Source organism: Pseudophryne corroboree, chromosome 8 (genome assembly GCF_028390025.1).
Source record: "Pseudophryne corroboree isolate aPseCor3 chromosome 8, aPseCor3.hap2, whole genome shotgun sequence".
Classification (NCBI taxonomy): Eukaryota; Metazoa; Chordata; class Amphibia; order Anura; family Myobatrachidae; genus Pseudophryne; species Pseudophryne corroboree.
The window spans coordinates 467,244,245-467,258,554 of NC_086451.1; the positions used below are offsets into that span (position 1 = coordinate 467,244,245).

Sequence of the window (14,310 nt, forward strand, 5' to 3'; positions counted from 1 at the left end):
CCTTTGCGGAGTCCAGTGTCGGTGACAGTGACTCTGAGGATTAGGTGGTGTGCAGGTCTTCGGGGAAATGTTTCCGTTGTTTTACACATGCGCAGTAGGGAAAATTGTCAGGAAAAATGGCTGCTGCCGCACTAACTAGTGCTCAGCGTCACTGACACTGCCTGTAAGATGGGAGGGGGCCACCTCGTCTCTTAAAATGCCCCTGGGATATGGAGGGTGGACGACACCTGAGAAGGGAGCTACCCTGTGCCTATCCTGCTAGCAAAGCTGGTCTTGCCACGATAGAGGTCTCCGAGCTGCGCTTCTGCACGTGCGTGAGGGCTGGTGCATTTATTCTGCTGGAAAATGATAGAAAAGTGATGAAATAAAATAGTCAGGAGGTATACGGTAATAATATGGACTTTGTTATACACATTAATAATAATAATGCCCAGAAAGATGGAGTAATACTTTACTAATTTAAGCTTGGCCCTTATATAAAAGAATACGCTAAGTTCTGCACATATTTCGTGGCCAGCCATTGAACGTCTCCCTGTTAATATCCAATGTTGCTAACGACTTTACTGAGAGACGTCTGAAAAAGATTTCTAACAAAAAAGTCCTCCGACACTTTTATTACTGCAGCTGAAATTGCATTTCATTATGGCCCCATAAAGCAATACTGTCCTACATTACTCCTCTGTCTTTCCTCTTTGTCTCCCCGCAGGTCTACGACGTTGAATACAAATTCTTCAACAACGGCGAGAAGACAACGGTATTGATGGAAATTGATCCACGTAACAAAATTGAAACTTTTCGGACGGAGAACGGCACAGATAACGCAGTGGAAATCCATGACTTTAAACATGTTAGTGCTCTGAGAATTCATTCTGTTCATTGTCTGGCAGAAAATATCATAGATTTTTCTATTTGGAAAAAGGACTTAAAATTACTTTTAAAATTACAGGAGTTGTTTAGAAAAATGCACCGTCGATAATATTGTGAAAGTGTATCTGTCAGCTGTACGAGGCAAAGCTCGCAACAAATGTGTCATTAACAAAAATAAGTTGTGTTTTTTAGTTTTTACGGATTACCCAGGCTGGGCCTGTTGGAGGGTGGTTGTGGGGGGCCCAGGGAAGCTGCTGATGGGAACAAATTACTCCCTTTGCATCACATACCATGGCTTCCCGACATTGTGTATAGTATTTAAGGAAAAAAATTCAAAGGGCTCGTGGTCATGCCCCCTTCAGGGATTCAGTATGATTTGCCGACGTTCGGAATGCCGGCGGTCAGAATCCCGACAGGGGGAAGAAAGACTGTTCCCCCCTGTCCCCTACCCCTTAACCCTCCCTTCCTGCTGCCTAAGCCTAATCTCCCCCTTAGAGCCTGCACCCCCCACCACCACCACCTGGAGGCTGCCCAGTGGAGCTGCCGCCGGGAAATCAAAGTGGCAAAGCAGAGGGCTGGAGATATCGCACAAGAACGCTGCCTCACCGATACTAGCCTTGCGCAGTAAGCATTAGCGTCACCAGATCTGAGGCATACGCACGCATGATAAAGTTAATAATGACAAAAAATAATTGTAAAAACTAGTATAAAATATGTATAACAAATGTAAATATTGCTGACTGATAAATGCTGCATTCCCAGACTAAGGGGGATATTTAATAAAACATAATTATCTGATAAAAGCTGGAAAATGTGATATTTATGTTCTCCGGAGATGGAGATAAATATTTCATCTCCAGTGGCAGTTGCAGAGCAGTCCTCAATTCAAATAAGGAAGCCACACCAACTGCCACCCCCAACACTGCCAGACATTGCTGTCCGGGGACTTACTGGCAGTTTGTGTGGCTCCATTGTGGACTGCTCTGCAACTGCCACTGGAGAGGAGATATTTATCTCCATCTCCAGAGAACATAAATATCAAATTTTTTTCAGCTTTTATCAGATAATTATGTTTTATTAAATATCCCCCTAAAGCTTTGTTCTCCAATCATTTTCCTCCGTTGTCGCCATTCTGAGAGGGCGATAAGAGAACTGCGGCAGCAGTGAGATAATCAGTAACCCCAGGGATCGCTACATCACTCATCTCACGTATATCAATTTCCACGGAGCATATTGCACATAGATTAAGACTAAATGTATCCCTTGCTCCATTGCCTATATGGCGCACTCAGTGCCAAGATCTGGCTATAATTAGGCTATATAAGTCTTCTTACGGTGAGGAATGTCTGATGAATAGCGCAGGAGGCTTTCCAGCGTGCATTGTTTTTATGTTTTTGCATTAAGCGTGTCCTTGTTATTAATGAGGAGATTGCACTGAGGACAACAGCATAACGGGCTAGCATCAGTGCACATCACATCCTGTTGGCTATTCATTACATGTAATGTTCTGCTGACTCAGAGGCTTCTCCCTGCACTGACTGCTAATGAGATCTGCCGCAGCGCATGAGGGCTCATTCGCTAACAGACACATGAGACGCTATGACATCACACACAGTATTAGCTTGTAGGGTATAAAGCCCTGCAATTTTGTGGCATTAGCAATGCGAATAAGGCGCGTATTTTGTGAAAAAGTCTACAGTGAGACAGACGCATGGCGCAGCTTAGTCATTGGCGTGACAAGCGGCATATTTGAGGATAGGAGTATATGGGCACACCGGTGCTCTTATATATCACACCTGTCAGAGTCCCTGCACTGCGCTGCATGTGATTTTTGGGCCATTCCCACTATATATAATTTGTTATTGCTGCGATATACAATGATAAGAAATTCAATCTACCATATCTAGCATTTGTCAGAGGGGCAGGGGGCCTATGAGCTTCAGGTGGCTGACCTGAATTCCCACCGTGTCTCAGCTGTAAGCTTTCCATGCTTGTCTTCCAGGAAATGTAACATAATACTATGCAATACCAGAGTGTAAGTATTCTGTTAGTCATACGTATGATGCAATACCAGAGTGTAAGTATTCTGTTAGTCATACATATGATGCAATGCCAGAGTGTAAATATTCTGTTAGTCATACATATGATGCAATACCAGAGTGTAAGTATCCTGTTAGTCATACATATGATGCAATACCAGAGTGTAAGTATTCTGTTAGTCATACATATGATGCAATGCCGGAGTGTAAATATTCTGTTAGTCATACATATGACGCAATGCCAGAGTGTAAATATTCTGTTAGTCATGCGTATGATGCAATACCAGAGTGTAAGTATTCTGTTAGTCATACGTATGATGCAATGCCAGAGTGTAAGTATTCTGTTAGTCGCACATATGATGCAATGCCAGAGTGTAAATATTCTGTTAGTCATACGTATGATGCAATACCAGAGTGTAAGTATTCTGTTAGTCATACATATGATGCAATGCCGGAGTGTAAATATTCTGTTAGTCATACATATGATGCAATGCCAGAGTGTAAGTATTCTGTTAGTCGTACATATGATGCAGTGCCGGAGTGTAAATATTCTGTTAGTCATACATATGATGCAATGCCAGAGTGTAAGTATTCTGTTAGTTGTACATATGATGCAATGCCGGAGTGTAAATATTCTGTTAGTCATACATATGATGCAATGCCAGAGTGTAAGTATTCTGTTAGTCGTACATATGATGCAGTGCCGGAGTGTAAATATTCTGTTAGTCATACATATGATGCAATACCAGAGTGTAAATATTCTGTTAGTCATACATATGATGCAATACCAGAGCTGTTAGTCATACATATGATGCAATGCCAGAGTGTAAATATTCTGTTAGTCGTACATATGATACAATGCCAGAGTATAAATATTCTGTTAGTCGTACATACATATTGATGCAATGCCAGAGTGTAAATATTCTGTTAGTCATACATATGATGCAATGCCAGAGTGTAAGTATTCTGTTAGTCATACATATGATGCAATGCCAGAGTGTAAGTATTCTGTTAGTCATACATATGATGCAATGCCAGAGTGTAAGTATTCTGTTAGTCGTACATATGATGCAGTGCCGGAGTGTAAATATTCTGTTAGTCATACATATGATGCAATGCCAGAGTGTAAGTATTCTGTTAGTCGTACATATGATGCAGTGCCGGAGTGTAAATATTCTGTTAGTCATACATATGATGCAATGCCAGAGGGTAAATATTATGTTAGTCATTCATATGATGCAATGCCAGAGTGTAAATATTCTGTTAGTCGTACATATGATGCAGTGCCGGAGTGTAAATATTCTGTTAGTCATGTGTGTAATGCAATCCCAAAGTGCAAATATTTTATTTGTCAGTTGTATAATGCAATGCCAGAGTGTAAGTATTCTGTTAGTCATACATAGGATGCAATGCCAGAGTGTAAATATTCTGTTAGTCATACATATGATGCAATGCCAGAGTGTAGATATTCTGTTAGTCGTACATATGATGCAATGCCAGAGTGTAGATATTCTGTTAGTCGTACATATGATGCAATGCCAGAGTGTAAGTATTCTGTTAGTCATACATATGATGCAATGCCAGAGTGTAAATATTCTGTTAGTCGTACATATGATGCAGTGCCGGAGTGTAAATATTCTGTTAGTCATGTGTGTAATGCAATCCCAAAGTGCAAATATTTTATTTGTCAGTTGTATAATGCAATGCCAGAGTGTAAGTATTCTGTTAGTCATACATATGATGCAATGCCAGAGTGTAAATATTCTGTTAGTCATACATATGATGCAATGCCAGAGTGTAGATATTCTGTTAGTCGTACATATGATGCAATGCCAGAGTGTAAGTATTCTGTTAGTCATACATATGATGCAATGCCAGAGTGTAAATATTCTGTTAGTCATACATATGATGCAATGCCAGAGTGTAGATATTCTGTTAGTCGTACATATGATGCAATGCCAGAGTGTAGATATTCTGTTAGTCGTACATATGATGCAATGCCAGAGTGTAAGTATTCTGTTAGTCATACATATGATGCAATGCCAGAGTGTAAATATTCTGTTAGTCGTACATATGATGCAGTGCCGGAGTGTAAATATTCTGTTAGTCATGTGTGTAATGCAATCCCAAAGTGCAAATATTTTATTTGTCAGTTGTATAATGCAATGCCAGAGTGTAAGTATTCTGTTAGTCATACATATGATGCAATGCCAGAGTGTAAATTTTCTGTTAGTCATACATATGATGCAATGCCAGAGTGTAGATATTCTGTTAGTCGTACATATGATGCAATGCCAGAGTGTAGATATTCTGTTAGTCGTACATATGATGCAATGCCAGAGTGTAAGTATTCTGTTAGTCATACATATGATGCAATGCCAGAGTGTAAATATTCTGTTAGCCGTACATATTGTCAAAGTCAGAAAAATATCCCCATACACACTGCCATATTTGCACCGCACACTGGTCCGCGCTGCGCATGCGTACGCTCTCCCGTGAAGGCGCATACCCGCAATAGCGTGCACCCGCGGGCGCACGGTATGCGTATTTACGGTAGAGTTTATGTAGTCGTAGCGTGCGACTCATTCGTTACATATTTTCACAATTAATGTAGTTTGTAGATCATGATCCCTTTGATAGTTTCTGAAAGTTTGGTTAATATAGAATGTCCCTGAGCTGAGGAATCCCTCTTTGTATCGTAGGAAGGGTCTAACAGGAGTCATGCAGTAGTGTTTGGTACCCATCGGAAGAGTATTTAAATAGCAATATTCCGGTGTTGGTTTGGAGCGTATTAATCGCTCGTGCGGATAGTTATGGACATAAGAAGTTTATGTCCATTTCTACTATTTACTCATACTCAGGTATGCGGCGGGAAACCTAGTTCCCCACCCACCTGAGCTGTTTGAAATCGTCACAGCCCACCTGTATGAATCAACCTATGACCTTTTGTTATGATGCAGGGCCGAATTCCGACGTCCAATGGACAATGGGATTGTAGGGACTGTAGGATTGCATTGTGTGTGGGGCATAAATAGGCAGGCCGACCACATCCAGCTCTCACTCTTCAACGGTTCTCATTGCTGAAAATCGGGTGCTGGATGTCCAGGCGCATGCGATCGTTTCCCCTTGTGCGTAAGTTTATCTCCGTAATCATTGTCTTACTGTGAGCCAATTTCTCTCATCTCTCTCCATTTTCTCTCTCTCTCTCTCTCCTTTCTCTTTTCTCTCACATCTCCCCTAGACTAGTATTGTATTGTATTAGATAGTATTGTGTTTTGGTTAGGAAGTCTCTGTTATATTGTAGTGTATCATTTGTACTGTTATCCCCTTTTACAAGTATATTAGATATAATACAGTTAATAGGCTTTGGACCCTAAACCAGTATCTGTGTATTTTCTATAGTGTTAAGTGTTCACTTGAGCGTCGGTGACGCTCAAGCAGCTTTGTAGTTAGTCAGGTTCCACAAGGTTGCACTTACACCCTGTACTCACATTAAGGTATTCTGTGCATTTCATTGGTATAAGGTTTAGACATAAAGGTATAGCGTTGTGAGCGTCTGCGCCGCTGGTGATCTCCTCGTGGTCTCGAGCGTCCGCTACGCCATAGCGAATCATTACTCTAGTCATAACCAATAACGTGTTGTCCTGTGATCACTGGGCCGTGAGCGAACGTGACGCTTGAGCGTCTCGCCTACGGCTGAGCGATCGTTACGCAAATAGCGTACCCTTACGGTACTTCTTAAGTAAGCAGCGTACAGTGTTCTTAGACTTCATAAAGGGTTGTTTATACGACAAAGGAATTTAGCATTGTCAATATGATGCAGTGCCGGAGTGTAAATATTCTGTTAGTCATGTGTGTAATGCAATGCCAAAGTGCACATATTTTATTTGTCAGTTGTATAATGCAATGCCAGAGTATAAATATTCTGTTAGTCATACATATGATGTAATGCCAGAGTGTAAATATTCTGTTAGTCAGTCGTATAATGCAACTCCAGAGTGTAAATATTCTGTTAATCGTACATATGATGAAATGCCAGAGTGTATATATTATTTTGTAATGTGTACAGTAGGATGCATTGTCTTTCACAGAATAATATGATTTTCCCTGTTTTCCGTTTCAGCGCAATCTCTTTTATTCTTTTATTTATTTATTTCAGGGCATTACTGGGATCTACTTTGCTGGGCTTCAAAAATGCTTCATCAAGACCCAGAGTAAGGAGATACCTGACACTGAAGAGAGCACCATGGTAGAACTTGAGGTAGGTGGAAGATTTCTCCTGCACACAGGTATGCAGGAGGTCACAAGGGATTTACACACAGTATATTGTAGACTAGAGCCATAACTAGACATTTTGGTGCCCAGGCTGTGCCAGACATAGAATTGGTGTTGAATAGAACAAGAAAAGTGGCTGCGCTGTGTGTCAGCAGCTATATAAAATAGAGAGCACAACGTATAAAATGTAAAGAATTTATTCTCTTAATCAGTATAGTTATAAAACATGTAGGTTAATAATACACTTATATCTGTCTCAGGTGATATAAAGGTTCAGCCGTGTGATAAAAATGGCTATCCAATACATTAAATCCTAATTGTGCAATAGGGAGGGAACAGGAGAATTTGTAGATGTAATTCCAGATAAATGTTAACATATACTACCTCTCCGGCAAGGGCTGGTATAAACTTGGCCGGGCGTCCCCGGCTAGTGAGTTCTGCGTTGCCCGATGTTCTGCACAGAGGAGAGGAGTGTTGCGGTGCCCAGTGCCGAGCACCTCCCAATAGAAAGAGATGTATAATCGTCTCCTGTATTCCTGATCGCCAGCCGGCGATGAAGCAAGCTGCTGAGATGCACAATGTGATTGTACAGCTGACCGGCTGACCGCGGCAAGAAACCGCCTTTGACTCTCCGACAGCAGCTTGCTATCACCGCCAGCCAGCGATCACGAGAACAGGAGACGACCGCATATTTCCTCCTGGCGGCAGGTACTCAGCATTGGGTTACCCACCTTTCCGCTCCGCTGTGCAATCACATTGTGCATTTCAGCAGCTTGCTTCATCGCCGGCTGGTGATCAGGAATACAGGAGACGATTATACATCTCTTTCTATTGGGAGGTGCTCGGCACTGGGCACCGCAATACTCCTCTCCTCTGTGCAGAACATCGGGCAACGCAGGACTCACTAGCCGGGGACGCCCGGCCAAGTTTATACCAGCCCTTGCCGGAGAGGTAGTATACGTTTATATTTATCTGGAACTACATCTACAAATTCTCCTGTTCCCTCCCTATTGCACAATTAGGATTTAATATATTGGATAGCCATTTTATCACACGGCTGAACCTTTATATCACCTGAGACAGATATAAGTGTATTATTAACCTACATGTTTTATAACTATACTGATTAAGAGAATAAATTCTTTACATTTTATACGTTGTGCCAGAGCCGGCCCTAACCAATATGATGCCCTAGGCAAGATTTTGGCTGGTGCCCCCTAGCACCACCGCTGGTTCTGCCTCTGACCTTGCACCTCTTTCCCAGCACCATTACCCCTCACCCATAGCAGTCCTTGTACCCCCTATATTTTAAATAGGAACAGTTTGCACATTTGACGCACAGCCCAAAAAGGGGCATCTTCTTGCTGGGAAGGGGCATGGCCACACAATAGTAACCCCAATTCCAATTACGTCACACAGTACAGCAACTTTATTCACATTTTATCTTGCGATAGTGTCCATAATTCATATTACATCCCACAGTAGTATCACTTTACCTTATAAAAGTTACTCCTCACAGTAGAGCCCCTTATTCACATTACATGACACTGAATTGCTCCTTATTCACATTACACCACACCTTATTGCTCTTTATTCACATTAGACGACACAGTAGTGCCCTTTCTATAAGCAACGCCACATAGTAGAGCACCTTATACACATAATGCCAAACATTAGTAATGCATTTATACACAATTCCACACAGTAATGCCCCTTACACATATGAGACACATTAATGTCCTTATAAACATAATGCACCTTACACATTAGGACAACCTTTATTAATGCCCTTTTACACATAATGTCCCTTACACATATGCCGCATATTATTAATGCCCTTATAAACATAATGACACACATAGGGACCCCTACACATTTGCTGCACATTATTAGTGCCCCTATACACATAAGCCGCACATTATTAATGCCCTTGTACACATAATGACACACATAGTGGCCCTTTACACATATGTTGCACATTATTAATGCATTTTTACATGACACACATGATGCTCCTTACACATATTCTGAACACTACTGCACAACCAACCCACTCACATGCACACAGCACTCACACTTCCACTAACACTGTGACCTCTGCCTCTGCTTGGATACAGATGTGTCCTCACAAATCTTGCATCAATGCTAACGTCGGGCACATTTTTTTAATGAAAATGCATCTTATTTGCATTGCTATGTGGCTAGGATGCACAAGTAGCTTCTGCTGATTAATCTGATATGCAGCATGCCTATATACTGTGTGAGACTGTGGCTGTATCTGCATATGAAATGCTACATACAGAATATAGGCATGCTGCATATCATTTTTATCAGCAGAAGCTGATGATGCCCCTAGGCATATCAAATGCCCTAGGCAATTGCCTAGTTTGCCTATGCCTATGGCCGGCTCTGCGTTGTGCTCTCTATTTTATATAGCTGCTGACACACAGCGCAGCCACTTTTCTTGCTCTATAGTCTTCCAATCCATCTCACATAGTGGTGTGGCAAGCGCAGTGTCTCAGGAGCCTGTTGTACCTTAATTTGTTGGTTTTATTTAAATGATTGATTTGTTTGAGGCGCTGAACAAGTAGTTTCTTTTGTTGTTCTATAGAATTGGTGTCCCCTCACTATTCAAAGTAGAGACAGTGTACATGCTGCATGTGCGTGTCAAAAATATAAGGGAGTGGCTTCATGGGGAAGGGGCGTGGCCACAGAATAGTACCAATATACAGTGTCTGTTGTTCAAATGACACCACACAGTAGAGCCATTTGTACAAGTGACGCCACAGAAGAGCCCCTTATACGCATTATGCCATGGCGGAGCCCCTTACACAGGTAACACCCCACTAAACAATCTCTGTATGGACCCTGGAGACCTCCTATATAAACTTATATCACTTTCATACAGCAAAATGACTGCAGGAGTTAATTCCCAATGGCACACCGCTAGTTATGGCGCTGTTGTGATTGAACTGCGGTTCCTGAGCATTGTGGCCTATCCAACCTTTTTACTGTTTCTGTGGGGCGTGTGTTTGTATGATTGAGGCATGAACATGTGTTGGTGCACACATGTAACATGCAATCATGGGTTAGTGACATTTCCACGGTGCAGTTATGGATGTAGCAGAGATAATTGACACAAAAAACATGCCAGCTGTCAAAATAAAAGATTTAAAGGTGGTGGAGGGGCAGGAGTAAGGTGCTGTGAGTGGAGGTGGTGAGAGAGTTACTGTAGTGTGAGTGCTGGAGCAAAGTGGGCGTGGAGAAGAAAACTGGTGAAAGGGATTGGGTGTAAAGTGGTAAGGTGGGGTAAGAGAGGGAGTGTGAAGCAGTAAGGTGGGGTAAGTGAGGGGGTGTGAAGTGATAAGGAGGGGTAAGATAGGTGTGTGGAACAGTAAGGTGGGGTAAGAGAGGGGATGGGAAGCAGTAAGGTGGGGTAAGAGAGGGGCTGTGAAGCAGTAAGGTGCAGTAAGAGAGGAGGTGTAAAGCAGTGAAGTAGGATAATAGAGGGGATGGGAAGCAGTAAGGTGGGGTAATAGATGGGATGGGAAGCAGTAAGGTGGGGTAATAGAGGGGATGGGAAGCAGTAAGGTGGGGTAATAGAGGGGATGGGAAGCAGTAAGGTGGGGTAAGACAGGGTGGGAAGCAGTGTGGTGGGGTAATAGAGGGGGTGGGAAGCAGTAAGGTGGGGTAAGAGAGGGGGTGTGAAGCAGTAAGGTGGGGTAAGAGAGGAGATGTGAATCAGTGAAGTACGGTAATAGTGGGGATGGGAAGCAGTAAGGTGGGGTAAGAGAGGGGATGTGAAGCAGTGAAGTAGGGTAATAGAGGGAATGGGAAGCAGTAAGGTGGGGTAAGAGAGGGGATGTGAAGCAGTGAAGTACAGTAATAGTGGGGATGGGAAGCAGTAAGGTGGGGTAAGAAAGGGGATGTGAAGCAGTGAAGTACGGTAATAGTGGGGATGGGAAGCAGTAAGGTGGGGTAAGAGAGGGGATGTGAAGCAGTGAAGTACGGTAACAGTGGGGATGGGAAGCAGTAAGGTGGGGTAAGAGAGGGGATGTGAAGCAGTGAAGTACGGTAATAGTGGGGATGGGAAGCAGTAAGGTGGGGGTAAGAGAGGGGATGTGAAGCAGTGAAGTACGGTAATAGTGGGGATGGGAAGCAGTAAGGTGGGGTAAGAGAGGGGATGTGAAGCAGTGAAGTACAGTAATAGTGGGGATGGGAAGCAGTAAGGTGGGGTAAGAGAGGGGATGTGAAGCAGTGAAGTACGGTAATAGTGGGAATGGGAAGCAGTAAGGTGGGGTAAGAGAGGGGATGTGAAGCAGTGAAGTACGGTAATAGTGGGGATGGGAAGCAGTAAGGTGGGGTAAGAGAGGGGATGTGAAGCAGTGAAGTACGGTAATAGTGGGCATGGGAAGCAGTAAGGTGGGGTAAGAGAGGGGATGTGAAGCAGTGAAGTACAGTAATAGTGGGGATGGGAAGCAGTAAGGTGGGGTAAGAGAGGGGATGTGAAGCAGTGAAGTACAGTAATAGTGGGGATGGGAAGCAGTAAGGTGGGGTAAGAAAGGGGATGTGAAGCAGTGAAGTACGGTAATAGTGGGGATGGGAAGCAGTAAGGTGGGGTAAGAGAGGGGATGTGAAGCAGTGAAGTACGGTAATAGTGGGTATGGGAAGCAGTAAGGTGGGGTAAGAGAGGGGATGTGAAGCAGTGAAGTACGGTAATAGTGGGGATGGGAAGCAGAAAGGTGGGGTAAGAGAGGGGATGTGAAGCAGTGAAGTACGGTAATAGTGGGGATGGGAAGCAGTAAGGTGGGGTAAGAGAGGGGATGTGAAGCAGTGAAGTAGGGTAATAGAGGGAATGGGAAGTAGTAAGGTGAGGTAAGAGAGGGGGTGTGAAGCAGTAAGGTGCAGTAATACAGGGGGTGTGAAGCAGTAAGATGGGGTAAGAGAGGGGATGGGAAGCAGTAAGGTGTGGTAAGAGAGGGTATGTGGAGCAGAAAGGTGGGGTAAGAGAGGGGGTGGGAAGCAGTAAGGTTGGGTAAGAGAGGAAATGGGAAGCAGTATGATGGGGTAACAGAGGGGATGTGAAGCAGTGAAGTAGGGTAATAGAGGGGATGGGAAGCAGTAAGGTGGGGTAAGAGAAGGGTATGAAGAAGGGACAAAAATAGTAAAACAAAATAGAAGACCAGGGCCTGATCCACCAATAGGCTTATCAGGCTGCATCCTTGAGCGCTGGGTCCTGGGGGGGTGCAGCACCGGCACAATAGATTAATTAGGTTTCTTTTTTTTTTTCTTTCTTTTTTACCTCTAAGCAGTTACGGCGACGCTCATTTCTGCCTTTGCCGCTCATCTGCCCTAAGCTGTCATCGGGGCCTCCCCTGGTTTCAAGGGGACAGGCCCAGTCGGTCACTAACACCCAGGCTAAGATATGCAGGCAGCTAACGGCAAATCCGATGCTGTTATCTGCCCTAGGGCCTTATTTCGAGTTGATCGCTCGCTAGGGTTTTTTGCAGCGCTGCGATCAGATAGTCTCCGCCTATAGGGGAGTGTATTTTTGCTTTGCAAGTGTGCGATCGTATGTGCAGCCGAGCTCTGCAAAAACATTTTGTGCTGATTCTGAGTAGCCCAGAACTTACTCAGCCGCTGCGATCGCTTTAGCCTGTCCGGTCCCGGAATTGACGTCAGACACCCGCCCTGCAAACGCTTGGACACGCCTGCATTTTCCCAACCACTCCCAGAAAACGGTCAGTTGACACCCACAAACACCTTCTTCCTGTCAATCTCCTTGCGATCACCAGTTCGAATGGATTCTTCGCACAAACCCATCACTGAGCAGCAATCCGCTTTGTACCCGTGCGACGCGCCTGCGCATTGCGGTGCATACGCAGTAGTGACCTGATAGCTGCGCTGCGAAAAATGGCAGCATGCCAACAGGTCAGAATGACCCCTTTAGTGCGGTACTTACTCTCAGCTTGGTTTTATGAGATTACAGGCTAAGCCTACAGACTGCACCTGCAGCTAACTGTATCGCTTACCCTGCTGGCTGCCTTATGTGAAGACCTAAAGAAGTAAGAAGAAATACAATTTATACCAGCAAACAATGGGGGTCATTCCAAGTTGATCGCTCGCTAGCTAGTTTTAGCAGCCGTGCAAATGCTATGCCGCCGCCCACTGGGGAGTGTATTTTAGCTTAGCAGAAGTGCGAACGCATGTGCAGCCGAGCTCTGCAAAAACAGTTTGTGCAGTTTCTGAGTAGCTCTGAACCTACTCAGCACTTGCGATCACTTCAGCCTATTCGTGTCTGGATTTGACATCATACACCCGCCCAGCGAACGCTCAGCCACGCCTGCGTTTTTTCAGACACGTCTGTGTTTTTTCAAACACTCCCTGAAAACGGTCAGTTGACACCCAGAAACGCCCCCTTCCTGTCAATCTTCTAGCGGCCACCAGTGCAAAAAAGGAACGAAAGACTGCATAGGATAGAGTGAATATAAGCACCCTGTTTGTTTATGTAACTAAGCTAGATAGATCTGGTTTTTGTGTTGATATTAGTTGATAGGTCATTGAAGTTTGTCAATCAAATAAGTTATCCAATGAGAAGGGTTTAGGTAGGCGGGTTATATTAGTTTATTTAAGTGAGGGCTGAGGTAATCTGATTCCTCTTGCCATTTTTGTGATCCCACCCACCCACCCGGCAATTTTAACTTCGGTATAAAAATTAAAAGTTTTGGTTTTCTTTTTTGAAACTTTACGTTGGAATAATGAGTTATTATTATTCCAGCAAGTGCGAGGCGCAGCGGGCGGAAAGCAGTGCTATTCGGCGGCTTAATTTAGCGCAGCAGAGCTTGGCTAGCATTTCCCCTTTGAGAAAAGGCGAGTCGGTCACTACCTCAGGGGAGGACCAGGTCACCATCTTATGGAGGGACCAGCACTGTGCTAATTAAGGGGAGATGGTTCTACCCAGGACGGATTGCGCAAGGGGCGGAAACTCCACCCCATTTGTTTAAAAATTAAAGTTTTAAGCCATGGCCGAGTTGACACTGCTTTTTCGCCACCGGTGAATAATATTTTCAATTCTGATTAGAATTTAATAAATCTGGCTGTGACCTCCATTTTTTCCAATTTATACAGT

The 14,310-nt window shown here is 43.8% G+C and overlaps 1 protein-coding gene and 1 long non-coding RNA gene across 3 annotated transcripts in view; one reads left to right on the forward strand and one right to left on the reverse strand.

Annotated features, from left to right (window-relative positions):
* Positions 1–14,310, forward strand: part of TNMD (tenomodulin) — a 165,629-nt gene that overhangs the window by 68,785 nt on the left and 82,534 nt on the right. Inside the window, exons 3-4 of the mRNA XM_063938367.1 lie at positions 707–847; positions 7,066–7,167. Of these exons, the coding sequence (XP_063794437.1) occupies positions 707–847; positions 7,066–7,167 (243 nt within the window). The remainder of the gene's footprint in view (positions 1–706; positions 848–7,065; positions 7,168–14,310) is intronic.
* LOC134949644 (uncharacterized) overlaps positions 1–14,310 on the reverse strand; it is a 143,861-nt gene that overhangs the window by 68,401 nt on the left and 61,150 nt on the right. The window lies entirely within an intron of this gene.